This window comes from Letharia lupina (genome assembly GCF_014066315.1).
Source record: "Letharia lupina isolate WasteWater1 chromosome Unknown contig_3, whole genome shotgun sequence".
Classification (NCBI taxonomy): Eukaryota; Fungi; Ascomycota; class Lecanoromycetes; order Lecanorales; family Parmeliaceae; genus Letharia; species Letharia lupina.
The window spans coordinates 1,165,676-1,191,335 of NW_023502972.1; the positions used below are offsets into that span (position 1 = coordinate 1,165,676).

Here is a 25,660-nt window from a genome sequence, read left to right on the forward strand (position 1 = left end):
GTTTGGCACGAGGCGCGCAATCATATTCTAAGGCACCCATCGTTCCTTTAATAGAGTCGCAAGATAACAATTTGAAAACATTTCGGGCAGACCTTGCTTCGCTGCATCCGTGATCGGAGATAAGCGCTCGCCTGTTGTAGAGTATTAGGAAGCGAAGCGAGAATTTATGCGAGCCCATGTTGCGAGAAGAGCGATGAGATCCCCACTTACCGTATCACAGCCTACGGACAAGTACAAGCAAGCACTGGCCGCAAGCATTCATGGGTTGCGAAGCTTGCTGCTTGCTTGGTCTCCTTGGCCCTTGCTGCCGTTGTTGCACCAGTTCAAGTCAAGTTTCTCGCACCAACATTACAAAAGCAAGCTATCAAGACATCAGAACCATCATGTCTATTCTAAGGCCTAGCTTGCCATTTTCGAAAGGACATGGCTCCCCTTTCCCTCCCAGTCGGTAATGGCTCTTCTTCGACATCCACTAATGCAACCTTCGGAAGCTCACCACAGGCGATGCCCTGCCAGCCGGTAAATCAAAGTCAATGGGGTCCTGAATCCATCAGCAATATCGTTTTCGGGCTTGTGATGGTCTTCATCAGCCTTTTTGCCATCTATCAGACCAGAAGGCAGAGGCCTAGTGGATCAGAAGGTAAACTCGACTTGAGCGGAGACCGATGTGAAATCCTGCTGATGAAATGTAGCTGTGGAGGAGGGGGGAGTAGTAGCCGAGGTGAAGGATGACGTGGCTACGTCGAGCTTTTCTCCTGACAGAAGAGATGGAAAGCGGATATTGAAGTTTGTGGGCATGGATACAGAGGATGGTGCAGGCTTTCTGCGACAGGTGGGGGAGATCACAAGGACAGACACGGATGTGACATTGGTGGGTGGGAATGGGGAAAGCTCTGGATCAGCCTCCGATGTCGCGGATTGATTAAGCCTGTGTCCAGTCAGCTTCTCTCTTATAGGCGTCGCTCTCATTGACACTCTGAAGCAATACGAAGAGGGACCCTTTATTTGAGCGCGGAGAGCTCCGAAAGACGAATCTTGATTTTAGCAAGACGCTAGGATTCTCAGGTTTTGTCATAATCCACTGTCACTGACTTATCGCTTACGTAACACTTTAGCGTGTGCAAGTGTATCTACAATCCTTGGCACGGAGAAAGGCACGGAGAAAATCAGGCACGGAGAAAATCACGCACACACCATCAAGGATGAAGTAGTAGTAAAAAGGCAAATCTTCTCACATGTAACGATGCCTCAAACTCATAGAACGTAATCAAAGTTTATCTGATCTTTAAATGGCCTCTACAAAGCCTCCATTCCAACTTCTGATTATCAGCCTTAGCCCTTAGATATATTTCCTCCTTGAGCACTATACTCCCTCGCAAACCTACTATGACGACTCCTTCTTATTGCAAATCGTAGCAAGTACCCAAATCGCCCTAGGACTAAGGCCACATCTTATGAAAGTGATATATAAAGGCTTCAAGTATCATTGATATGCAAATGCGACGTAAAGTAGGAGAAAGTCAGACGTTTCTACTGGTATTTTGGTGGCGCGCGCGTTTTTCTCGCTGCCAAGAGTTGTATATACACTTGCACACGCTAATTAAAAAGCTTGCTTTCTCAATACTCAAGATTTGAAAATACTCGTGCTGTCCAGGAGTGAGTTACCTCGCTTAATAGCGCCGGGAGAGTTGACCAATCAGACTACGATTTTCGCGGAGAACTGAGTAGTTTGATTGGTTAACTCTCCCGGCGCTATTAAGCGAGGTAACTCACTCCTGAATAGCACGAGTAAGAATGGGTGCTACGCTAAGAGGCTAGTGACCAATCAGATCATTAAATTCCATCATTTCTTGTCATGAGATGCCTTAGGGATACTTATAGGGCCACTAGCGTAGGCTTAGCACCGCACATATCTACCCTATAAACCACATAGATAATTAACAACTTTACACTACACATATATATGAGTTAAATCATAATGATTTCTTAATATTTCTAGTTTAAAATATATCTTATTTCTTCATTTTCGATCTAAACACGGGTACACACGGGTACGTTCAAAAGAGAAAGCATTATAAGGCTGAACCTCGAATATTAACTTTATTAATTTATTCTATTTAACTCCTTTAACGTTACGTAATAAATAATAAAAAAGTAAATTTATAGAGTTATAGAGTTAATTATACGCTTTCAAATAATGCAGAGAAGACGAAATTTGATAAAGTATTCGTAAAGATATACTAAAAACTAAGATTTATCGAGCTCGCGAGAAGAGCCCCTCCGGCAGGAGCCCTCGGAGAGCCCTCGGAGAGCCCCCGGAGGGTTAGGGGGGTTTCAGAGGATCTCCCCCTGAGTATATCAAATAAATTACAACGTCTCTCTCGATTCTTAGTGAACTATAATATCTCTCTCTAACGTCTCTCTCGATTCTTAGAGTTAGATCTCTTAAAATCCCTTAAATCCTTCGAAGCTCTTTAAGAGCTCTTCGAGAGCTTCTATCGAGGGACTATCAAAGTAAGCTTAAAATCAATTAAATATCACTAAAATAATTAAATTTCGAGTTTACTTTGATAGCCCCTCGACAGAAGCTCTCGGAGAGCCCTTAAAGAGCCTTCGAAAGGTCTAGGGTTTTAGGGGATCTCCCCGAGAATCAAAAATAGTTAAAAATCAGTACTTGGCAAGCTTTTCACTACTGGGAAGGACACGCCCCAGCACATAATTTTGAAGCCGCTTGCATGAAACGAAACTGTGATGCAGGAGCAACGATTATGTGAGAATCCAATAGGGGCTATCAAAGTTACTTCTACTTCTTCTAGTCAAAAATGCAATAAGCTACTAGTTCTTTGATAGCACCCTTATCATTTCTACTTATAGATAGTAACTATTTTTTCTTCTTCTTAAATAGCCTCGTAATAATCTTAGCGAATAAAAACGATCCGAGAACGATTTCCAACAGTGGCCCATTGCACATAAAACACCTCTTAAAGTCATTACAACGATTATACCTCACCGCAGTCATTATGACTTCCACTTCCGCCGCAGTGGTAAGTAGATAGCTGATGCAGGCTGTTAGAATATCAGGTATGTGATGATGTATAGAGGTCTACACCGAAAGTCCTACACATACGCTAGTGCAGCCCTAACCCTACTTTCGGAAAGCGACCCTATAGAGAGGAAGCCTAGAAATATCTTCTCACAGCGTATGGATGGGACTTTAGGTACTTCTTTTGGCTTGATAGAGGTATTAAACCCCGAAATCTAGCTAGAGCTAGGTGCGATTCCGAAGAACTCCAGACGTATTATCCAGGTAGCCCTTTAGGTGAGGCGTTATCCGAAGTCTAAGCGCAAGAGTCTTAGCGGGTGTAAGACTTTCGGTGCAGACCTCTGTAGAACAGACGGATTGATTCTCCAAAACCTCTCCGGGGCCAGATCCTAAATACAGTACAAAATCAGGTGGCGGGAAAACATGGTGGCTGGGATGCGCGGGGGCTACATTTCGACACAGGCGTCTGTCAGGGCGCGTTTGGGCTTCTTTCTGGCCATAACGCCTGTAGAATCAGGCTTGGCAAGAGATGGCGTGTTATATATATAGAAGGCTACTCTAGAACGTGTAATAGAATACGCAATAAGTAGCTTATGGAGTTGAATAGCAGGTCCGGAGTTGCTATTCAAAAGTCGTTTTTTTTCTACTTATCATAGGGCTGAAATAGGGCTGCAGGGGTAAATAAGTGACTTATTTCATACTCGTGCTGTTCAGGAGTGAGTTACCTCGCTTAATAGCGCCGGGAGAGTTGACCAATCAAACTACTCAGTTCTCCGCGAAAATCGTAGTTTGATTGGTTAACTCTCCCGGCGCTATTAAGCGAGGTAACTCACTCCTGGACAGCACGAGTAAGTAGAAGTAACTTTGATAGCCCCTAATACAAGGCGGTCCGAGGAAAACAAGCGTTCAGTAGGATTGTCTCGGACTATACTAGTACTATTTCAAGTTCAGGACTAAAGCAAGCCTCGGATATTGAGAGCAACCTCTACCAGAGCAAGAGTCCTGAGTCCGCTCAATCTATATACTCGAATTCCTCAAACTGACGGCAGGCAAAGTTAATGTGACTGTTCAAAACCGGTTGAGCTGATTCAAGTGCAGCTTCTTAGCACGATGCGCCGTGCCGTATTGAGAAGTCCACCGTGAATTCAAGGGACGGCTCCGCGTGCACCTGAAGGCACGGGTGATGGCTGTGAGTGGTAGTGCTTCTCATCGTATTCGATCATCCTGCGCCTGATGACTAAAAAGAAAAAGCGGAAGATGGGACGGAAGGCGCTAAAAGAATTTGAGTTTACCTTGCCGGACTCGCATCTGTAAGAATTTCTCTCTCATGTGTGCCAGTTGGCACGCCACAGGTCGTTGACACCGATCCCCAGGCGAGACCAGCATTCTTGGTCATCCGTCGGAATATGCGAGCACCCTACCACAGCTATAGTACAGGAATGAGCCCCGGAGTCAAACCACGTAGAATGCGCATCCATGGACTTCGCACTCTAGATCTGTCTCTTTCCTGAGCCACGAGACAAATTCAATCTTTTCAGGCAGTGGGCATCGAGTTGCATCTCTCCTGGGCAATTTGCGGCCCGCACACAACCCTTTTGCCTCTTGCTGAGCTGGCTAGAGGACGGTGCGGAGGTTATGAAGAAAATGAATGGCAGAGATTGTAGTGAGTGATCCAGAAGCCCCTCTCGCATGCTGAAACGTGCATCAATTGGCTTCAGCATACCCCAGCAAAGCCAGAATGCCGAATCTTTCACAAACGGCTGCATCTTCCTTCTGCCTGGCATGGCTGGTCGAAGACATTCGCGGAAGGGTCCCTGTGTTTGATTCCTAGCGCCAATGGAGCAAAGGTTAATCGCCGCGAGCATTTCCAACACATTTCGATCAATATTAGTGGAGGATAGTCGCCCGAGCTCGTTGATGACTGATTAGCCAAGCTGTTGACGGTTCTCCCGATCCTTCAACATGTAATTGCCTCCCATTTCCACTTCTTGACGTAGGAGAAGCGGCCTGAGAGTTTCCGGAAATTGATAGCTAGGTCCCCTCCGTGTCGGCATTAACCCGATGCCGCCAGCGTCGCCAGCTTCGCATCCAAGGTCGGGTAGCCCCTCATTTTGCGTAACCGTTGCCCTCAACCTGTATTTCAGATTTTGCCATCTTACTTTCTCCGCAAGTGCCTCAGGGTCCAGGTCTTTTCATCCCATCAAAGCTTCAAGTAATGGACACATACATTATCTCTCTGGTCTGCGACTTCTTCTGAACACTTCCCAGCATTGTAAGTCAGTCAGGGTCTTTCAGTGTCTCCTGGTGCTTCAGTCTCCTATCTCAGCATCTGAACAACCTGAAGAACGGTCACATAGGCTCTTCAGCGACGACTAGAGGTGAGTTTGAAGTTGTTTTGTACATTTTATCCTGTTCAACGGTGAACCTAGAAGCCTTGCAACATACCAATTCACAGCCGTTCATCCGCCTCCCACTTTCTATTGCAGGCATTCCCTCGATACCAACGAACCCAGCGACATCGAACGACTAGAAGGGTGAATGGCTGGCGGGAAGCAGAAAGGTTTGGGTCGCTCGCCCGTGGTCATCATTGGGGGTGGAATAATCGGTTTATCCACGGCATACTACCTTTCTCTAGCCCGTAAGAGTGGGCGGTCCATCACCATAGTCGACAATGCTTCCATTTTATTCGCTGGGGCATCTGGTAAAGCCAATGGAATTCTTGGGGATTATGGTTTCGAGCCGGAAGCTGAATCCCTTGGTCAATTGTCCTGGGACTTGCACCAGCAGTTAGCGAGCGTACACAAAGGTCGGGCTGGCTGGGGTTATAGAGACGTGATTATTTGCAACTTGCATCGTGCAGCCTCAGATGATTCGAAAGTTGGACTGGGCTCAACGCTTCTGCCGACGTGGTGCAGGGATTTAGAGAGACACGCCAGCACCTTGCTCTCTGATCTTGAACACGCAGCACGCATGTCAGTATTCCCCGCGGTCCGTGAAGCGTCTGAGGCTTACTATAGGTAGCAATCCCGCGGATTTCTGCAAGTTCCTGAAAAAACATTGTGAGGCAATGGGCGTTCGAATTCTTCTCGATGCCACGGTTACAGATGTTCGAGTCAAATACGGTTGCCTGAAATCTGTCGCCGTCACACACGCCGAAACGGAAACAATAATAGGGTGTCGCAGTCTTGTCATCGCTGCCGGTCCCTGGAGTGAACGTGTGCTCAGCGGACTCTTTCCCGATTCTCAGGTGCGCATACCATCCGGCAAGCAGCCAAACTCTGGGAACTATATTGTCTTAAAGGCGCCGAGATGGGACGGCAGCCATGATACAAGGCTCTGCCACCAGATATACCTTGAAGGATTTATTGGACACCAGGTAGACATTTCGAGTCGGCCTGACGGGACCTTGTACATTGGCGGGTCTCTTTCAGCGCAAGAGGCACTCCCGGAGACCACGACTGATGTCCAACCCCAAGTGAAATATGTATGCCAGATGAAGAGGCTTGTAGCGAGGGTGCTCGACTGCTCTTCGGACGACTTGGAGATCTTGGAGTTTGGAAGAGCATACCGCCCGTGTCTGGAACAGGAGCGGCCTATTGTTGCTCAAGTTCCACTTGATGAGCTACTCGGGTTGACACATCCAAATCTCCTTGACAAAAGGAAGGTTGAACGGGGCGGCGTGTACTTGAACGTTGGGCACGGGCGGGATGGGATCACGTTGGGACCCGGCAGTGGGAAGGTGATGAGCGAGCTCATTGAGGGATATCAATCGATGTCGGCGGATATATCAGGCCTTGGGATCTCGTGAATGATCGTTCATGCCTTTCTCGTGTATCAGCCTCGTGTATCAGCATCGCGTCAGCAGGCTGTGCCTAGACAATACAAATGCAAACATACCTTCGTTTTCCTAACTTGAGCCACGCAGGTCTGAAAGTGGGCTCAATGACCGGCAAGCAAGTCCAATGCTGGGGATGTCTCAACCTCCTCAATGAGAAAGAGAGGTGAGATGCTCATAAGCCCATGTTGTCTGTGGACCACAGCCTCGTCCATGTTGCCCCCACGTTCATGTCGCGTTTTGGCAAGATGTGCCGCTCTGACATGCGCCATGTCTCGGGGCTAAAATCCCGGCGCACTCATCACATACTCTGCGCCCTCCCTCAAGACCACCAGGCTACGAAACATGATTCCGGTATGTGCCTTTTCTGTTGTTTTTACAGAGGATGATAATCTTGCGCCTTCTTTGCAAATTCGATATACAGTGAGGCTCTCCTCGCGCAACCCTCCACAGCCTAGGGCACGCCCTAGTAGAGACGCTCAGATACTGCGAAGTCCCCACAAGCGGTCTAGCAACCATGCTGCGGTTGCATTCCTCTCCGCGTGTCTCCAAACTTCAAGCTGCACTCTGCCGGGAGTCTGGACACCCAAGGTGCTTCTTGGAGGAGTGCAATTTTGTCTCAGTAGCAGGCTGCACATACGACGCCTTCGAACTCAGCACTCTAATAGTTCGCATAAAAAATGCCCGGAACTGTCACGCCTCCTTGGACTTGCTTAGCAAGGTCTCCATGAAAGCCTTTTGCGAACGCATGCACTACCTATTTGCTTATACGGGAAGGCTAACAGACACAAGAAATGCCCATTTAAGGCGGCACGATAACGCAGACCCTTCAAGTTAAAGCGTCAGCTGTCACCAGGCGCTGACTGCATGGAATTTGAAGTATCATACTTTTCATGCGACAGCCTCAGCACCTCATTGGACCCAAATGACGACCGGACCTGTCGGCACCCCACGTTAGCTGGCCAATCTGTGGTGCCCAAGAGGCGCGCCTGCCTTCTCAGTCGGCGAGACACAACTGCATGAACGTGTCTGATAGCCAATATCGGATCGTGATGATCTGTCTGTAACACTTCGGAACGATTCTTGCCTGGGAACGAAACTCGGATCTCGATGCCGTGGGTAATGCCAAGCCCTTTTTCTCGCATTGATACCGGGATGGAGGGCAGATGATATTGCTGCGGATTGAAGGCGTATTGAGGTTGTCTATGCCTTTCGTTCGAGACAAAAGGCTCCGCCTCCTTATATCTTATCAGGAGCTTGACAAGTTCTTTCAAGCTCTTACATTTCAGGTACTCTAAGTTCCTTCCACAGGTGATGCACCCAAACGCTGTTGAAAATTGCAATTGCGTGACGAAGCTCAGGCTTCTATACACAAGAGCTTTGGCTCTCTGAAATATCAGTGTCATGCAGCATGAACATTCTACTACCGTCCGCGGGCTCAAAGGACGGTGGCCTTGGCAGCTCAATTCAAGGCCAAAAGAAATGGGCGACGAGGCTAGCGCCGCTACACATCTCGTCAAATCCATCAAACGTCGTGGCTCATCCACAGCAAGCACGTCGTCTGTTTGGCACGACGCGATGACCCTCTACATCCAACAATTGCCCGACAAAGATCAGCAGAGCATAATCTCTACGAAGGACGATTCAGCTCTGACGGCGCAGAGCATTGAAACCCTTATTGCACCTTTGATAGCAAAGCATGAGCATGGAAGTATGATGAAGCTACTCATGAAGTTCGGATCGACCCTTCAGCACATCCGAAGCTTCGCCACTGTAGTGGATGTTGCGGTCCAGTCACACCCGAACGTGGCGTGTCTGATTTGGGGAGGTGTTAGGTTGATACTGGAGGTATGCTCCACAGCTCAGTCTTGCAACGAGCCTGACATGAACGAATGATCCCTAATTCCCCAGATATCTTCTAGGACGCTTGAGCTTTTGGTGGAAATATCGGAATTGTTTGAAAGACTGTCAACGTACCTGCCCCTTTTCGAGATGTGGGCAAGCCTGTTTCCTCGAGCAGATTACAAAGAGCTATCAGAGTGCTTGACGGAAACGTATCTTGAATACATCAGTGTCCTCGTTAAGATGATAAAATTCCTTCGCGGGTCTGGAATGGGTATCGAATTCGAACGGCATCTCTGTGAAAAATCTCCTAACTGCCAATAGGCAATATGATTCGGACAGCCTTCTCACCTTCCTTTCAGCACCAGTTCAAGAGATCAGAAGTTAAAATTGAAAACATCACTAAAGTGCTTGTGTTACAAGTTCAGACTGCGGGTATTCGCTCATCGATGCTGCGCGACCAGAATATCTCGAAACTTTTGAGTGGCATAGCAGGCGGCGTATCTGATCTTCCCACCGTGCGATTGCCCGTACGATTTCCGCAGGTCATGCCTAGGAACGACCGCTACTATGAAAGGGGCTCGGTGATGGATCAGATGGTCACACTGTTAGCGGGTCAGGGCTCAAGGCTATCCAGCGTCGCTCTTCATGGATTTGTAGGCTGCGGTAAATCTTCGATTGCAACGGAATATGTTCACCGTAACTTGGGCCTCTACGAAGCTATCATGTGTTTTGATGCCGGTGACAGGGTCAAGCTTGAAAGACAAGTTGTTCAGCTCGCTCGACATCTAGGCTTTGCTGCACCAGGAGAAGATGCTAGCACTAGGCGAAGGTTCGTGATGGATTGGTTGTCAACTACAGGTATAATTCAAACATTACCCGCACCATAGTTTCCATCTGACATACAAGAGACCTGAAATGGCTCATCGTTTTTGACAATGCAGACGACAGAGCTACGCTTAGAGCCTTCTGGCCCACGGCTACTCATGGTGCAGTCATAGTGACCAGTCGTGATCCTCTGGTCCAAGACGAAGGCCTTGCTACAAACGCTATCCGGATCCAAGCTTTCGACAAGAGCGACGGCGCAAATTTTTTGCTCTCCTTTCTTGAGCGACCTGATAGTGCAGCAGCCGAAGATCGGGCGGCTGCAAATACGATTACGGAGCACTTCTCTGGGTGGCCTATGGGGCTGCAAATCACTGCTGCGTTCATGCGAAGCAAAAGGCTTACGCCCACTCGATTTATGAGACTACACAATGAACAGAAAAAGCAAGATCAGGAATGCAGTCTTCTCGAAAGCTCGACAAGGGTAGCCAGCGTATGGAATATGGCTCTCAGCGATATCCCCAGTGACGCCCTCGAGCTCTTGGACTATATCTCGCTCCTCGATCCTGGTGAAATTCCGGTTGATTTTGTCGACACACCAACATCCCAATTCATGGATGCGAGGGCGTGGCTTTCGTCACGCTCACTCATCGGGTACGACGAATCTGGAAATTTCATTTCCATAGATCGTTACTTTCAAGGTGTGTGGCTCGAGAAGCTTATGAAGGTACGAAGTAGATACCATGCTGCCCTTGAAAGGGTGATAAAGTCCTTACTGGAAGCGGTACCCGAACCTGATCTTGAGCGGCCTCGAGATCCTGGACTTTGGAAGGTCAGGGACATGTATGTCTCTCATGTCAGCCACTTGGAACGGCGTTCCCGCGCCCACCTGGCCTCATTCCATGTTTGTCCCCTACTCAACTTGATCGTTCGATGCATACAGTAAGAAGCTCTGGAATGTTCGGTCATTCTTCTTTTCACCAGCTGATTATGGGCAGCTACTTCTTCGAGATTGGAGAGTACCAAAGGGGGTTTGATCGTGTTGAGACTGCGGAGTCAATGATTCAACAATACGGCGTCACAGATCCTAGCATCCTATCAGTACTGTCTTATGTTCACGGTCGCCTCGCAACAGAGACAAGTCAGCCGGGTCTAAGCATTCGTCTCTTTGAGCGTGCTCTGTATCACTTCCGACAACTGTTCGCTTTGGATGAGGATCGCCTCTTGGACAGCGGCAAAACGTACCTGTCGCGGCTGTACTCCTGCCTTGGAAACGCACTAACGGCTGCCAACCGCTTCAGTGAAGCAGAGATATGTCATCAATTAGCACTTAGCGATGCTCCGAAAATAGATGAACCGCAATCGTCAACGCGAATAGGCAGTCTATATGCTAATCTAGGATCTTGCCTGCTATGGCAAGGGAAGTATGAGCAAGCAGAAGATCTACTTCGTAAAGCGCTACTACGGCACGATCGTGGACTCGAATGCAGCTTGTACGCACTGGGAAATGTTTACTTGCGACAAGGTCAACTGAAGAGCGCGTTTGATCTTCATTGGGAAGTCTTGGAAAGTTTTTCTACAACCCTGGGACATTCCCACCATACTGTCGCAGACTCGTGTCATAAGATCGGCAGTATCTATGCTCTCTGTGACTTCGAACGCAGAGACTTGCACCAAGCTGAGTGAGTTATCTAGCCGCTGGGAATCATGCTCTTCATTAATACGAGTTCTCTAGGATATTCCTTCGAAAGGCCCTAGACATATACCGACTAATGCAAGGGAACGGCAAACACTACGTGGAGTCATCGATCGCAAGGACAGAGTGGAAGCTTGCAAAGATAATACAAGTCGGTAGAAGTCCCCTTGATGCTGATGCGGCGCTCATGGAGATACGATCCTTGAGCTATCTTGAAAAGATTGCAGACTCTAAGGGCGAACTACCTCAAGACGAGGATCAAATTGAACAGGCTTTTGACAATCTTGTCTTCTTCTGGAGCCGATGATGATCATTTCACTTGATCAGTGGGTAGCAGCGGTACCTATACCTAGAAATCAATATTCGCCAATTTGTTTTGTTGCAGCCTTTCCCCATGATATTTCTTACAACCCATACAAGAGGAAAAAGGTTGCCCTAAATAGAACGGCTTGCAGTGCGGTATTATCCACTCTGAATTAGTCTCTTCAAGCAGCCCAAAGTCCACTATGAGGGGACCCTCTTTGTTGAGCGTCTGCACTCGTGGTTGTCACTAGCTTGACATCCGGGCTGAGCCTCACCCCCTCATCAAACACAATAACAGAATCTAGCACCAACCCATTTGGGCCTCTTTCGCCTCGAATCCGGGTAGATGGTGTCCTCTGGGAAACTCCACAGAGACTACTCGCCTTCGTTCAAGTTGATGGGACCCACGTGGCCGAATCAATTCGATTTGACACATGGAAACCAACGGTAGCAAGATGCGGCGCGGGATCCAAGTTTCTGCGACTGTCGGCGTGTTCAACGTTTCACAGCGGGGGTGTCTTGCGGCATCGATCATCGAGCTAAGTGTCCTGCTGGCCACACCATTACGCTATCAAGGAGTAACCCCACGAGCGGGGCTCGTGTGGGTTCACACCATTCCCAGATTCTTCTCCCGCCGCTTTAAGGAGTTGCCTGCATGAATATGCAAGAATCTGCAGCAAGCCGTCTAATTCTGCCTTTTTGCCTGCAAAGAGGCCTGAACACGCTTCTCATATCCAACAGGCATAAAAGCACCGCCGGAAGACATCGAGTGTCAATGCTGCATGATCAACTTCGCCCCCATGTTCGGAGTTTTGAGAGGCGCGTTTACCAGGAAAGGCGGTTTTTACCAGTGCTCGCGACAAGCTGCAAATATTTCACGAAGCCACTGGATTTCGACCACCAACAATGCGAGATTATGGTACTTGAAGCGTTTGGATCTATATCAGACAGAGAAACCGTACCATATCAACCTACCCGCAAACGCACTGGGAAGACACGCGCAGTCGAATGAAGTCTCTCAAGAGTATGCTGGTATACGGATTAAGAGTCTGAGGGGGTTTGAGAATGATTTCAATTTGGATAAGAATGGGTTTCAGATCTTCGAAGATATTGATTGTGGCGATGATGCAGACTGGTCTACTCACAGCGCCAGCGCAGCCCCAACTTCGGACGTTTATGCCGACCCGGACATCGTGAGGAAGAAATACTATCCTGCAATCGAGCGTTTGTTGAAGAAGAAGCTTGGAGCGCAAATGGCAAAAGCCTTTACTCATGATGTTTGGCTGCCGCCCTATATCATTAGGAGATTATCAAGACAATGGGCATTAGCTGATTTGCCTCTGATAGGTTCGTCGAAGAGAGCCGCAGTTCCCAGCTCTGCCTCGCGGCACGGGAACATCTCCACAACCTGTCCAGGGCGTACACGTCGGCAAGCAACCTTTTCAAAACCTTTCAGGATGTCGTTGACATGATTAGCCAGACCTTACTCCTCGATGGGCCGAAGAGAAGCTTCACATGCTTTTCCCTGCAGAACAAACATGGGGAATCATGCAACATCGGTGGCAGGTCTTGAAGTAGGCAAACGTGGCCGTTGTCTGGCTGTGGTCGTTGACTATCAACAGCGTATGGAGGCCGCTCTTCGGTCCCCTTCAAGACTGGCCATTGGGTCTATGCGATTATTCGTCGATCAATCCTCAACGTGATCTGGTCCCCAGCGACAATATCTACACACACATTGTGACAGAAACCTACAATGTTTACCACGACAATGCCCATCGCTGGTACTTCTTGGGGGATATGAAGCCCAATGAGCTTTTGGTCTTCAAAAGTTTCGACACAATGGCGGCGGAAGGCAACGCGCGGGGTACATCATGACCGCCTTGGGCTGGGGCTGCACTGATTCTTGAGACATTGACAGTATGCCCTCACGCCGCTTTCGAGCATCCTGAGACGCCCGCCAATGCTCGTCTTCGGGAGAGCATCGAATGTTTGGTCTACGTCATTTATCCAGAGAGAAGGAGTACAGCGAGTAGGACTGATATCGACGTATGCATGGACGGTCGTCTTCCATTACATTGCTTGACTGATACTATAAAGCTTCTGCCGTGAACGTCAACGCCTCTCAACCCAGCACATCTGAATCGGTCCTGTCGCTCAACAGCCAATGTTTGATAAAGAGATGCATGCAAGACCTCAGCAAGAACCATCTAACGGAGATCCAAATACGCTTAGATCAGGGGTGCGGTAACATCAGAGGTGCGATTCAGGGCACTCAGACTCAGGCCTTGGCCCCATCCCACAACGTATCACTCCTCGCCTATGCACTCGCTCCCCTTCGCGAAACACATGACTGATTCACAAGCCTCCACTGTCTCCAGGGCTTCTCATCAGGTCTCTTTGGGTCCGGCTTCCACGTAAGCCACGGCATGGTGGCGCGCTCTTCTGATTTGAAGTTTTCTGCCTTGAGCGGCCAGAAGGCTTTCCAAGGCTGAGTACGTGTAGATTGGCCAGCCTGGCGACTGCGAGATATGTTTCAGTACTTCTTTGACCAATGACTGTGGGATTGACAGGACCTTACACTGTAGACGGAGCGGCTGAGAGCAATCTGGCTGTATGCATGCTATATTCGAGGACGTTTGACCTGGCGAATTTATGACGCTTGAGGTTTAGGTTGGGAGTGCGGCGGAGGAACATAGCCCACGAGACTATCCTTTGTATACGGCCGAGAAGGAGGCTCAAGGTGGGGTTAACCTTGCCAACCCTTGCAGTCATGCTCAACCATCTGCTCATGATAGGCTGAAGATAGACCCTTATCAGACGCCCAGGAGTGGAATGTTGACTGTTGATCTTGTACGCAGGCAGAGCCGCGGAGGACGTGTGGCCAGATATTATTCGTCAGTCTTTGGCAGCCAGTGGGGTCACCATGCGTAAGCAATCCTATCTACCCAATGGATTTATGAGGTGTCAGCTTGACTGACACGCCTATGCAGAACAACGAAGGTTTAAAGCGAGGACGCTCATGCTCCTCGCTTTCAAGGATGCAACCTCTAGAGTCTCTTTTAGGCTGGTGGCGAGTCAAACATTCCCTTTGCTGAATCCAGCCAACTAAGGTTTCCTACACTTACAGCTTATTCACAAGAACAAAGACATGTGCTCGCTTTCCGAGGTTATTGCTGAACGGAAATTGCAGACAATGGAAAGCGAGTCCCTCCCTTTTGAAGCCACGCTCTGAAACACGACTTCTGCTCAAAGTGAATAGAACTAGCCGACGAACACCACAACGCTTCTTCCAACATTTTGATTGGGGAACAGCACGCCTGCAGCCAAGCAACTGCTGACCCATATCCGCAATCCCAAAACCAAGCTCTTCTATCATCACAATCTTGCAATTCGAACCCCACCAGCAGCAACATCAACCCGATTCTATCACTTCCTATCGCCACCATGCATCTCACAGCCATCCTCCCGTTTTCGATCCTCGTGCTAACAGCAGCATGTCTGCCCACCGCTACCAAGCCCATCAAACGAGCAGCAGATCCCACACAAGGTGAGTTATCTCTATCCAACAAGCTGTTGTGTTGATCCTTGAGAAGCCCATTCTTTACCAAAGGGTATAAACAGAGTCGGATGTCAATTGAACGAAACAAGAACCTTGGGCCGCGGCCACCTCTGCACTGGTCGACGAAACCCAAGCCCAAGCATTCGATGCCGCTGTCGCGCTCATTGCCGACGGGCCGGATCCTAACGGCGGAGGCAATATAGATGAATCCGCCACTCGTGCCTCAGGTTCTGTGTCTGGAACCTTGAGAGATGGCGGGTTTGTTAATGGTGATATCTTTGTGAGTTTTGTACTGGAGGCCAGGTGGTTCCTTGTACACACTCTTTTGGGATGTGGCATTTTTTATGTCTTGATGCAACCTCGATGCCATGCGAAAGTCTAGACCTTAGTGCAATGTTCATGAAACGCGAATATCGTGCTCCTTCTATCTTGAAAGACAATCCCACCTCACCGGAAGATTTCCAAAGAGATTGAGTAGCGAACTACCTAACGCTTCTATGACTGTTCATCGGACTAGGTAGAGCATATACAGAACGCAATTATTGGACGTCACCCCCACTTGGTCGACCTATGAATCCTGCATACATGAACTGCTACCTTCAGTCTCTCTCAATGATAAGGCGAAGAGCCTCCTCGATACCTCGAGACCAAGAAGGGAAAGTCCCATCTGCTCTGCTATGTCGAGGGTCGCTTCGTTCTTCTTTACTTCAGAAGTCCAGCCTTGGATTGGCTACGGTGGTGCTAGCATGGAACTGGGGGTTGGTATCACAAAGGCGGTCTTTCAGACATCAATCATGCTCATTGTCTATTAGCAAACTGGGTAGTATCATGTAGTCACAAGAATTCCTTTATATGAAACAAGCGCATTTTGACAATGTATTAAGCTAGAGAATGGATGGCAACATAGCCTAGGGATTTGAACAGGATGAAGCGAAACGGAGATGTGATGAATGGCGTCAAAATCCAAAAGGATGTTTCAGTGTTGCTAATTCTGTGATCATGTCGAGGTAGGGCTCACTAAGCATGGATCGGCCCGAGGTTTGCCCGTTCACCAATCTTGAAAGTGGTTGAAAAAGCTCCACAGCAGCTCTCAGGTGTTCACCCAGTCGCAATGCCTCACCGAGCGCCATCCCCAGCGGCCTCGGAAAACGAGGTCGATATTTCAGGAGCCCTCCTCCATGATGGCAGCAGTGCCGGCTCCGAAGACGATGGGCAAACGCAGCATTCAGACCGCAAAGCTCGAATGCTGGGACCTGGGGACATGCCAGATCTAGAAGGCGATTTCAGTTCAGATGATGCAGGATTCATTGCGGAAACGCAAGCTGCGGTGAATCGCAAAGCATCGAACATCAAGGGTAGAAGCGTGAAGGGCGGCGGATTCCAGGCTATGGGTCTCAGTGCGATTTTGCTGAAAGCAATCACTCGAAAGGGCTATTCTGTGCCAACGCCAATCCAGCGGAAGACTATACCTCTCGTCATCGACGGCCAAGATGTAGTGGGAATGGCCAGGACAGGTTCAGGAAAAACTGCCGCATTTGTGATACCAATGATCGAGAAGTTGAAGAGTCATAGTGCTAAAGTGGGGGCAAGAGCGTTGATCTTATCCCCTAGTAGGGAGCTTGCTTTGCAAACTTTGAAGGTGGTCAAAGAGCTTGGGAGAGGGACCGATCTGAAGTGCGTGCTACTTGTAGGAGGAGACTCGTTAGAGGAACAATTCTCGTACGTATTATTGGAGCACGCCTGGGGGATGATTGCTCTCCAGGCATGTTTCAAGGCTCGGTACCCTCACCGGAACAGGCAAAGCTAACCTCAAAAACCTTTACTCAGCTTTATGTCGGCAAATCCAGATATCGTGATTGCTACCCCCGGAAGATTTCTGCGTAAGTTCAACCCCATCGCCCAGTATCAATGCTAATGTCTTGCAGATTTGAAAGTGGAAATGGGGTTGGACCTATCATCTATACGATTTGTGGTCTTCGATGAAGCCGACCGCTTATATGAAACGGTAAATCTATCTAATAGCTATCGATCTTACTCTAGAGTATAACTTAATAACTATTAATCCTAGGGTTTCGCAGCACAATTGACCGAGATTTTGACAGCTCTACCTCAATCAAGACAGACGCTACTGTTCTCAGCTACTCTACCAAAATCCCTTGTTGAGTTTGCCAGAGCTGGTCTACAAGAGCCGAATCTCGTGCGGCTGGATGCCGAGAGTAAAATCTCGCCTGATCTTCAAAGCGCGTTCTTCACTATGAAGAGTGCAGAGAAGGAAGGGGCGTTATTACATGTCCTGAGCGTAAGTTGAGTTCGATCCTTCATTGAGAAGTACACTCTTCTGACTCAAGAACGTTGAACAGCATATCATCAAGATCCCAACGGGCCAGACAGAGGCGGCAAATCGAGCAAAAGAGGAAGCCAGTAAGAACAACAAAAAGAGAAAGCGGGGAGAAGTTGATGGTGCGAAGCCGCACGAGTCCCCTACAGAGCACTCTACCATTGTCTTTTCAGCCACCAAGCATCACGTAGACTATCTTGCGGCTCTTCTGCGGCAATCAGGGTTCGCTGTGTCTCACGCTTATGGCTCCTTGGACCAGACAGCGAGAAAGATGCAAGTCCAGGATTTCCGAACCGGCATGACAAATATCCTAGTGGTGACCGACGTTGCCGCGAGAGGTATCGATATTCCCATTCTAGCGAACGTCATCAATTACGACTTTCCAGCCCAGCCAAAAGTCTTTGTTCATCGGGTGGGTCGGACAGCAAGAGCTGGTAAAAAAGGATGGAGCTACAGCTTGGTTCGAGAATCCGATGCGCCATACCTACTAGATCTACAACTGTTTCTCGGAAGAAGATTACTGCTTGGTCAAGATGGAGGCAATGATACCAATTACGCCGAAGACGTTGTTGTAGGCAGTTTGATGAGGGACCGGCTAGAAAGGAATTGCGAATGGGTCAGCAAGCTGCTTGACGAAGACTCAGACCTGCTGGCACTGCGCTCTGTTGCATACAAGGGCGAAAGACTCTACCTTAAGACGCGAAATGCGGCTTCGAGCGAGTCTGCGAGGAGAGCGAAAGAAGCGACTGCGTCCAAGAGCTGGATGGCGTTGCACCCGTTATTCCAAGACGAAACAAACTATGCCGAGATCGAAAGGGCCAAGATGCTTGCCCGTGTGAGCGGTTTTAGACCACAGGAGACCGTTTTCGAAATCGGCAAGAAAGGTGCTACTAGTGAAGCTGCTGAAGTCATGAAAAAGCGACGAATAACCGTAGACAATCAGCGCCGGAAGAAAGATGCACTCGAACGTGCAGAGCTCAAGATATCTGCCGAGGATATCGTTCCCAATACGCCGGTAAAAGATATCCACGATCGTGGTCCTGACGAAAGCGAGCCACCAGAACTCGACGTAGACATGGATTCTGCATCTGAAGACGAGCTCGAAGTGACCTTTACGCAGTCCGAGCCTACCAAAGGTGACCGAACTAAAATCGATGGCTACAAAGATCCCTCGTTCTTCATGTCCTACACGCCGACTTCCGTAAATCTAGCCGAAGACCGGGGATACGGCGTGCACTCTGGTGGTAACTCCAACAATTTTGTCCTCGCCGCCCGTGATGTCGCTATGGACTTGGCGAACGATGACGGGGCCAAGGGCTTTGCACAACCGAGCCGTCCGAGTGGCATGCGTTGGGACAAGAAAAGTAAGAAGTACGTTGCGAGAGCTAATGATGAGGATGGGAGTAAAGGCGCGAAGATGATTAGAGGGGAGAGCGGGCAGAAGATTGCGGCGAGTTTTAGGAGTGGGAGGTTTGATGCGTGGAGGAAGTCGAATAAGATCGACCGACTCCCGCGCACCGGCGAAGCGGAGACAGCTAGCAACAGGGCCAATGGAGGAGGCGGAGGGAAGAGATGGAAGCACAAGAAGGAAGATGCGCCGAAAGATGCGGATAAGTACAGGGATGACTTCTACAAGAGGAAGAAGATGGTGGATAAGGCGAAAGAGGAGAGGAGGGGGAGATTCAGAGAGGGCAAGGGGAAGAGTGAGATCAAAGGGGTTGATGATGTAAGGAAGGAGAGGGGGATGAAGGAGAGGAGGAAGGAAAAGAATGCCAGGCCTGGGAAGAGGAGGTAGTAGCGATGAAGGTTGCTGGTAGATAGATTTGGAGAAGCTAGTTATAATACCCATGTTGAGATGACTTGCCAAATACTTCGATACTTGACCTTGGCCACCTTCGACTTGTATGCTATTGGCCTGTTTCAAGTCCCAGTAGATTAGGATTGGCTAACCCGTGAGCTTCACGGCTTGAAATCGTTGTGAGCCATTGCCATGGTTGTTTACTACATTTGGACCAATGCATCAGTGCATGTGGCTGGCAGCAACAGGTCAGACGATCAACTAGACTCAAGCATGAGGACGGTCAGCCACATGCCCTCAACGTGTATAAGCGAGCATAGAAAAGTTCCAAAAATAAAGAGATTCTCAGATAGGAGCGAAAGATGATGACATTTTCTTCGTTCATCTGGTCCTTGGACCATCAGCTGAACTATGCTTTTTGGTTGAATCATCATAGAATGCTGTAGTGCTAGAAGAGGAAACGCGCGGAACAAGGACTCACAGTATCGTATCGCTTTTGGAAAGTCTATTCTCGGTCATTTTCCGAAGCCCTGTCATCATTTCCAGCTGCCCGCCGGTTGGCTGAAGTGCCTTCCTGCGTCTCTATGTCGTTGGCTGTATTCTCTTTCGTTTCTCCTGTTAGGGGTTTCCCAGTCTCGTCTGCACGTTGATCTGGTACTCTTGCTGCCTTCGAGTCTTGCGCTCCGGTCTTCGTGGTTCGATGGGCATACACAATCACATCTCCCATAGCGCAAATAGCGAAGACGGCCATCGCAAATGGCCAGTCCACCGAGAGCCTTCTTGCGTGCTTATTCAATGCGTCCAATGCTTTCAAACCTGACGCCAACACTCCTATGTGACCCCTGCGTAGCCACAGTAACCACAAAAGCACAGCAGCTACTTAACCACCCAAACAGTCCAGGTGATTCCAGCTGTGATATCGTCAACTGTTGTTGCAATGCTCCAGGGCTGATTGCTCACCGAGAAATGGTCGCAAACGGCATGCAAAGATTGAAGACAAAAATGCCCGCATTTAGCTTGTATAACTGGACGCTTGCCCTGACGCCCAATAAAAATTATGATGGTCCGCGGTCTTATCAATGTTGCAACGCTTACTAGATGTTGCGCCACGTCAGTATCTAAGTAAAGTCTGGTTGCATGGAAGAGAAAAGGAGCAGACGCCCCTACGGGTCGTTGGCATACATAGGCAGACTAAAGATCCACTCGCCGCCCAAATTTGCTTGCTCCATCTATCCCAGTCTTTTACTTGAGGGCAGTACGTTTCCACCACCTTACATTGTCTCTTCAACTCCTCAAAATCCTCCGAATTAATCAGTAGCTTGCCAAAACCTCTGATAGTGTAGACCCGTGAGGAGGCGCTGAGTCTGGCAATTTCGGCAGAGGCGTCATTTATCAGGCTAGCAGACGTGGAGGCTTCATCACATTGTGCTCGTGAAAAATTTCGGCACGGTTTGGTAATTTGAGCCCACGCACAGTCCGCAGTTGCCGCAAGGAAACCTCCAAGAACATAGACGGCGAAAAACGTACGAAGATTGAAGACCGAGCCCAATATACTTGCGACTCCGATGAGGATCAGTGAATCGATCACCAGACGTATGAGGCCATCATGGATAAATTGTGACATGACGTAAGTATCCAGACTGGCAACATTCTGAAAGGCCTCATGCCTATGATAACTCCAGAAGCGGGCAACAATGCTCTTGTGTTGTTGGTATATTTTGGACTCCTGTGGCACGAAGTTCAGCAGATAGAGAAAAAGATAGATTATGAGTACTGGGAGACTAATGGCAAAGCCCCTTCTCACGCTTTGACGGCGACACGAGGGATCGAGCGGCTGTAACAGGATTGCAAACGGGTCATATGCTGTTGCATAAGATCTCAAGTGTGGATCTCTATGTATCAAGCAATGTCTGATCGAAGATTGGGTGAATACTGAGTTATGAAAGACCGCAAGATTGTCAGTGGCGGGAGTCGTGGTGGCCAAATCGCGGATTGAGTAAGACTAAATGGGTGATATTGGGTCGAAGGAAGCGGATGACGTCGTTGAGGCACGCATGATAGGTAACGCTGGACTGTTACAAGACGACAAACATTCCAAGATTGCTCCACTGACATGAATCTAGAGGTTTCCGGCGTCGCAAGTCGAGGTAGGGCAGCAGTTGGCGGTAAGAGCGCGTTGGAGATGGTACATGGGCGCGCGCTCCTACAAAAATTCAAGCAAAGCATGGCTCGCATGTAAATGAAGAACACTGAAAGGGAGAAAAGCCCCTATCACTTCGCATGATGCAAGTCGAGCAAAAGGGTAGTCCAGCTTTCTAATCCTAGAATGTCCCATTCATGCGAACGAGTGTTCCATTGGAAGCTCTAATCAGCGACAAAGTAGATCGATGCCATTATGCTTGACTGATGCATTGCTCTGCTGTTGAAATGACGAAGCATGGGGAAGCGGAGCTCGCGGAAGAAAACGACGATGATTTTCGACATATGTATACGAGTAGTCTAACTTAATGTGGTTGGATCAGTATCACTAGCGCGTAAACGAGCCTCGGCTCTCTGGCTCCTCTAGGACAATCATAAGCATCATCGTTCATGATTCATCGCTCTATTAATTTACAACGCAGTAGACGAGTTTCATAGATTCCTAAAGCCTTCAGTCTTCACAGTTCTCACTGAAGTTTCCTGACACCATTCTAACTAAAAATCTAAACTAACGGCGACGTTCTCAGCTGGCCGTCGACGTATTTGAAACATGGGCCAAAGCAAGTCCCAAACTCTCCCGATCCTTCCTTTACCCAAGGGGTCAGTACTCTTACCAGGAATCACCCTTCGTATACCAGTAGCCAATCGAACAGATATACCAGCACTCCTCACCTCGGTCTTTACCAAAGACAGACGGCCCAGGCCAGACGCCACTGCCATCTCGATCGGATGTGTGCCCATCAATTCTCCTCTGCTCCGGTCAGATGGCCAGCAACTGCTTGAAGATGGAAATCCGAAGAAGACACGACAAATTGACGATGAAGATACTAATCCCGGCGAGGCTGATCACCGAGATCTATTCATGTATGGCACAGTGGCCAAGATCTCTGGTGTCCAAGGGCGCAGAGCCGACGATCTATCGTTGATTGTGGAGGGCGTTAGGAGATTCAGAATCGACAGATTCACTCAAATGAGGCCATATTTCGAGGCAGAAGTGGCCTACTTGGATGAAGAGGGTATGCAGACCGAAACCAGTCGCTGAGGCTAACTGTTGACAATTCTCTCTGTAGTGATGGTGACAGATGCTGAAACGCAAGCACTCTTCGAACATCTCAAACAGCTATCTCGCGAACTTCTTACCCTCGTTCGAGTTGCTTCATTCCTGCCCCGATCTTCTACAAACCTGTCGCCTCTTCTCGCCAGACGCCTGGAGCTATATGTGTCGAAAAAAGGGTTGGCAGACGCTGGTGTACTTGCGGATTTCATGACCAATATTGTCGAAGCCTCTTTGGAGGAAAAATTACGGGTATTGGCTGCCTTGGACGTTAAAGACAGATTGAATCACGTCATTGAGTTGCTTTCGCGGCAGATACAAGGGATGAAAGGGAGTGTCAAGATCACAGCAATCACGAGCACGATTCCAGCGAATCAGGGTCTAAACATCAACAACATCAGTCGCAAAGATAGGGACGCTCTGATTAGTCGAGCGATGAATGGCTTTGGAGGTTTCAATCCTGGCTTCTCTGCTCCAGGGGCAGGCGATGAAGGTGGCGATGAGGAGCCGAACGAGCTTGAAGAACTCAAGAAAAAGATTGCTGAGGCCAAGCTTACACCTGAAGCGCAGAAGGTGGCAGACAGAGAGCTGAAGAGACTGAAGAAGATGAACCCTGCGCAGGCTGAATTCGGTGTCTGCAGGACCTACATCGAGACACTTGCTGAAGTTCCGTGGAGCGCTTCGACTGAAGCCCAGCTTGGCGTAGAAACGCTGAAGCGGGCACGAAAACAGCTCGATGATGACCATTATGGCTTGCAAAAGATCAAGAAGCGTCTGCTCGAGTATCTCGCTGTGCTGAGACTGAAACAGGCACTCAATTCGGACATTGAAGCCCAAATTTCCAGAGCTAGGGAAGAAGCTGCTCCTCCGGGGGACGACGAATCAGACTCGGAGACACCCTCAGCCGAGACCGAGGCTGACTCGACTAAGATACAGATACTCCAGAGTAATCGCCGAGTCGACAAGTCACCCATATTGCTTCTCGTCGGCCCTCCAGGGACAGGCAAGACCAGCCTTGCGAAGTCCGTAGCGACTGCGCTTGGACGCAAGTTCCACCGCATCTCGCTTGGTGGTGTGCGTGATGAGGCAGAAATCCGCGGCCATAGGAGGACGTATGTCGCTGCAATGCCAGGTTTGATTGTTAACGGCTTGAAGAAGGTCGGCGTGAACAATCCAGTGTTCCTCCTTGATGAGATCGACAAAGTGGGTGGCTCCAACTTCCACGGAGATCCATCAGCTGCTATGCTAGAAGTCCTCGACCCCGAACAGAATCACTCATTCAACGACCATTATATCAACATTCCAATAGACCTTAGCAAAGTCCTCTTCATCGCCACTGCAAACAGTCTCGATACGATACCACCTCCTCTTCTCGACAGAATGGAAACGATCCAGCTATCCGGCTACACGACTGTCGAGAAGCGCCACATTGCGAATCAACATCTCATCCCCAAGCAAATCGCGACCAATGCTCTTTCCACCTCCGACATCCATTTCGATGACAACGTTGTTGACACAATCATAACATCATACACCCGCGAATCTGGAGTTCGCAATCTCGAACGCGAGATTGGTTCTGTCTGCCGCTACAAAGCCGTTGAATATGCTGATGCAAGAGATACTTCTACCCTCAACAAATACAATCCCCACATATCCATGTCTGATCTCGAAGAGATCCTCGGCATCGAGCGCTTCGATGAGGAAATTGCAGAGAAGAGATCTGTCCCTGGCATCGTCACGGGTCTCGTTGCCTACAGCTCCGGCGGCCAAGGCAGTATTCTTTTCATCGAAGTTGCGGATATGCCTGGCTCGGGTCGTGTGCAGCTGACGGGAAAGCTCGGTGATGTGCTGAAGGAAAGCGTTGAGGTGGCTCTAACATGGGTTAAAGCGCATTCGTATGACCTTGGCCTTACAACAGATGCGAATGAAGACATCATGAAGAATCGCAGCGTTCATGTCCATTGTCCTAGCGGTGCTATACCAAAGGACGGCCCATCCGCGGGGTTGGCGCACACGATCGCTCTCATCTCATTATTCAGCGGCAAGGCAGTGCCTCCTACTATCGCCATGACAGGTGAAGTCAGCCTAAGAGGCAGAGTCATGCCCGTAGGTGGTATCAAGGAGAAGTTGATCGGTGCTCTGAGGGCAGGAGTCAGAACTGTGCTACTACCCAACCACAACCGGAAGGACGTCAAGGATTTGCCGGAAGAAGTGAAGGAGGGTTTGGAGATAATCCACGTTGGACATATATGGGAGGCAATGCGACATGTCTGGCCAGAAGCTCATTGGCCTGGGGAACAGCATCTTGCGGGGATTGAGAGCAGATTGTAGATTAAAGGGCAACGGCGTTTTGGCTTGGCGGCGTTTTGCAGAGCCTTGATCTAAGTTCCCTTCGTTGCATCGTTGCTCGGCGACTTAGCCATCTGAATACATAGGATGCTTGTACATAATGAATCTTTGGACACATCGTGAGGGAAAATCTCAGGGGCGATCAGAGAATATTTCCAAAGCCTTGCACATATCATACAGTTTTCTCTACCAGAACGCCACCATTATACCTCATGAAGGCCATCGCTGCGAAAACCTCACTGCAAAGCCCAGCTACCTAATCAGCTATTGAGTCCCCTGCGGTAGAAATCTTCCATGTTCACTTCTGCAGTTTGTTGTCCCCCTGAATCGCCTGCTCATATGACGGCGGTACCCCTCCCTGAGCGCTCTCCCCTCCCGCCTGCTGTCCCTCTTGCTGGGGCACCGTGCCATACCCCCTCTGCTGCTGCGGTCCAGGAACATACATATGCTGGCCCCCGTGCGGCTGATTTTGCTGCCTCAATGCTTCGTTACTGGGCTGGTGGTTCACATAGTAGTGCGTGACTCGCCCGTTCTCACCCTGGTCGCTGGGTATGGTTTGGTATTCATAATCGTCGGGTTCAGGGTAGAGGGAGATGATGTACCAGGCGTGGAGGAGGCCTGGGAGGTAACCGAGGGTGCAGAGAAGGATGTTGATGAGGCTGTCAGCGGTGCAGATGCCTGACTTGATCCAGACGGCGATGGGGGGGAAGAGGATGGCCAGGAGGCCGAGGCAGATGTCGCCGCTGCACATGGTTCTGAAGGTGGATACGTTCGACGGAGGAGTGGATAAAGGATGCTAGCTGGTAGTTCTGAGGTCGT

General features: G+C 49.2%; 8 protein-coding genes across 8 annotated transcripts; 5 read left to right on the forward strand and 3 right to left on the reverse strand.

Moving 5' to 3' along the window:
* Nucleotides 1-8,360: 8,360 nt before the first annotated feature.
* HO133_007215 (uncharacterized protein) lies at nucleotides 8,361-11,548 on the forward strand (the record flags this gene model as incomplete). Its single annotated transcript, XM_037298108.1, has 6 exons — nucleotides 8,361-8,726; nucleotides 8,790-8,994; nucleotides 9,045-9,581; nucleotides 9,632-10,487; nucleotides 10,544-11,227; nucleotides 11,281-11,548. 6 exons carry the CDS (start codon nucleotides 8,361-8,363, stop codon nucleotides 11,546-11,548), a joined length of 2,916 nt encoding a protein of 971 aa, XP_037156743.1.
* A 796-nt stretch (nucleotides 11,549-12,344) lies between these two features.
* HO133_007216 (uncharacterized protein) lies at nucleotides 12,345-13,653 on the forward strand (the record flags this gene model as incomplete). Its single annotated transcript, XM_037298109.1, has 6 exons — nucleotides 12,345-12,821; nucleotides 12,892-12,973; nucleotides 13,025-13,118; nucleotides 13,167-13,408; nucleotides 13,463-13,590; nucleotides 13,642-13,653. The coding sequence occupies 6 exons, from the start codon at nucleotides 12,345-12,347 to the stop codon at nucleotides 13,651-13,653; spliced, it is 1,035 nt and encodes a 344-aa protein (XP_037156744.1).
* A 208-nt stretch (nucleotides 13,654-13,861) lies between these two features.
* HO133_007217 (uncharacterized protein) lies at nucleotides 13,862-14,163 on the reverse strand (the record flags this gene model as incomplete). The annotated part of the gene is made up of 2 exons (XM_037298110.1): nucleotides 13,862-14,063; nucleotides 14,123-14,163. The coding sequence occupies 2 exons, from the start codon at nucleotides 14,161-14,163 to the stop codon at nucleotides 13,862-13,864; spliced, it is 243 nt and encodes an 80-aa protein (XP_037156745.1).
* Nucleotides 14,164-14,988: 825 nt separating this feature from the next.
* HO133_007218 (uncharacterized protein) lies at nucleotides 14,989-15,915 on the forward strand (the record flags this gene model as incomplete). Its single annotated transcript, XM_037298111.1, has 3 exons — nucleotides 14,989-15,091; nucleotides 15,193-15,372; nucleotides 15,707-15,915. The coding sequence occupies 3 exons, from the start codon at nucleotides 14,989-14,991 to the stop codon at nucleotides 15,913-15,915; spliced, it is 492 nt and encodes a 163-aa protein (XP_037156746.1).
* Nucleotides 15,916-16,214: 299 nt separating this feature from the next.
* Nucleotides 16,215-19,236, forward strand: HO133_007219 (uncharacterized protein; the record flags this gene model as incomplete). The annotated part of the gene is made up of 5 exons (XM_037298112.1): nucleotides 16,215-16,822; nucleotides 16,931-16,983; nucleotides 17,029-17,108; nucleotides 17,172-17,402; nucleotides 17,464-19,236. The coding sequence occupies 5 exons, from the start codon at nucleotides 16,215-16,217 to the stop codon at nucleotides 19,234-19,236; spliced, it is 2,745 nt and encodes a 914-aa protein (XP_037156747.1).
* Nucleotides 19,237-19,744: 508 nt separating this feature from the next.
* On the reverse strand, nucleotides 19,745-20,863 carry HO133_007220 (uncharacterized protein; the record flags this gene model as incomplete). Its single annotated transcript, XM_037298113.1, has 4 exons — nucleotides 19,745-20,081; nucleotides 20,128-20,150; nucleotides 20,200-20,333; nucleotides 20,422-20,863. 4 exons carry the CDS (start codon nucleotides 20,861-20,863, stop codon nucleotides 19,745-19,747), a joined length of 936 nt encoding a protein of 311 aa, XP_037156748.1.
* Nucleotides 20,864-21,988: 1,125 nt separating this feature from the next.
* On the forward strand, nucleotides 21,989-24,823 carry HO133_007221 (uncharacterized protein; the record flags this gene model as incomplete). The annotated part of the gene is made up of 2 exons (XM_037298114.1): nucleotides 21,989-22,454; nucleotides 22,509-24,823. The coding sequence occupies 2 exons, from the start codon at nucleotides 21,989-21,991 to the stop codon at nucleotides 24,821-24,823; spliced, it is 2,781 nt and encodes a 926-aa protein (XP_037156749.1).
* A 316-nt stretch (nucleotides 24,824-25,139) lies between these two features.
* Nucleotides 25,140-25,592, reverse strand: HO133_007222 (uncharacterized protein; the record flags this gene model as incomplete). The annotated part of the gene is made up of 1 exon (XM_037298115.1): nucleotides 25,140-25,592. The coding sequence occupies one exon, from the start codon at nucleotides 25,590-25,592 to the stop codon at nucleotides 25,140-25,142; it is 453 nt and encodes a 150-aa protein (XP_037156750.1).
* Nucleotides 25,593-25,660: the final 68 nt, after the last annotated feature.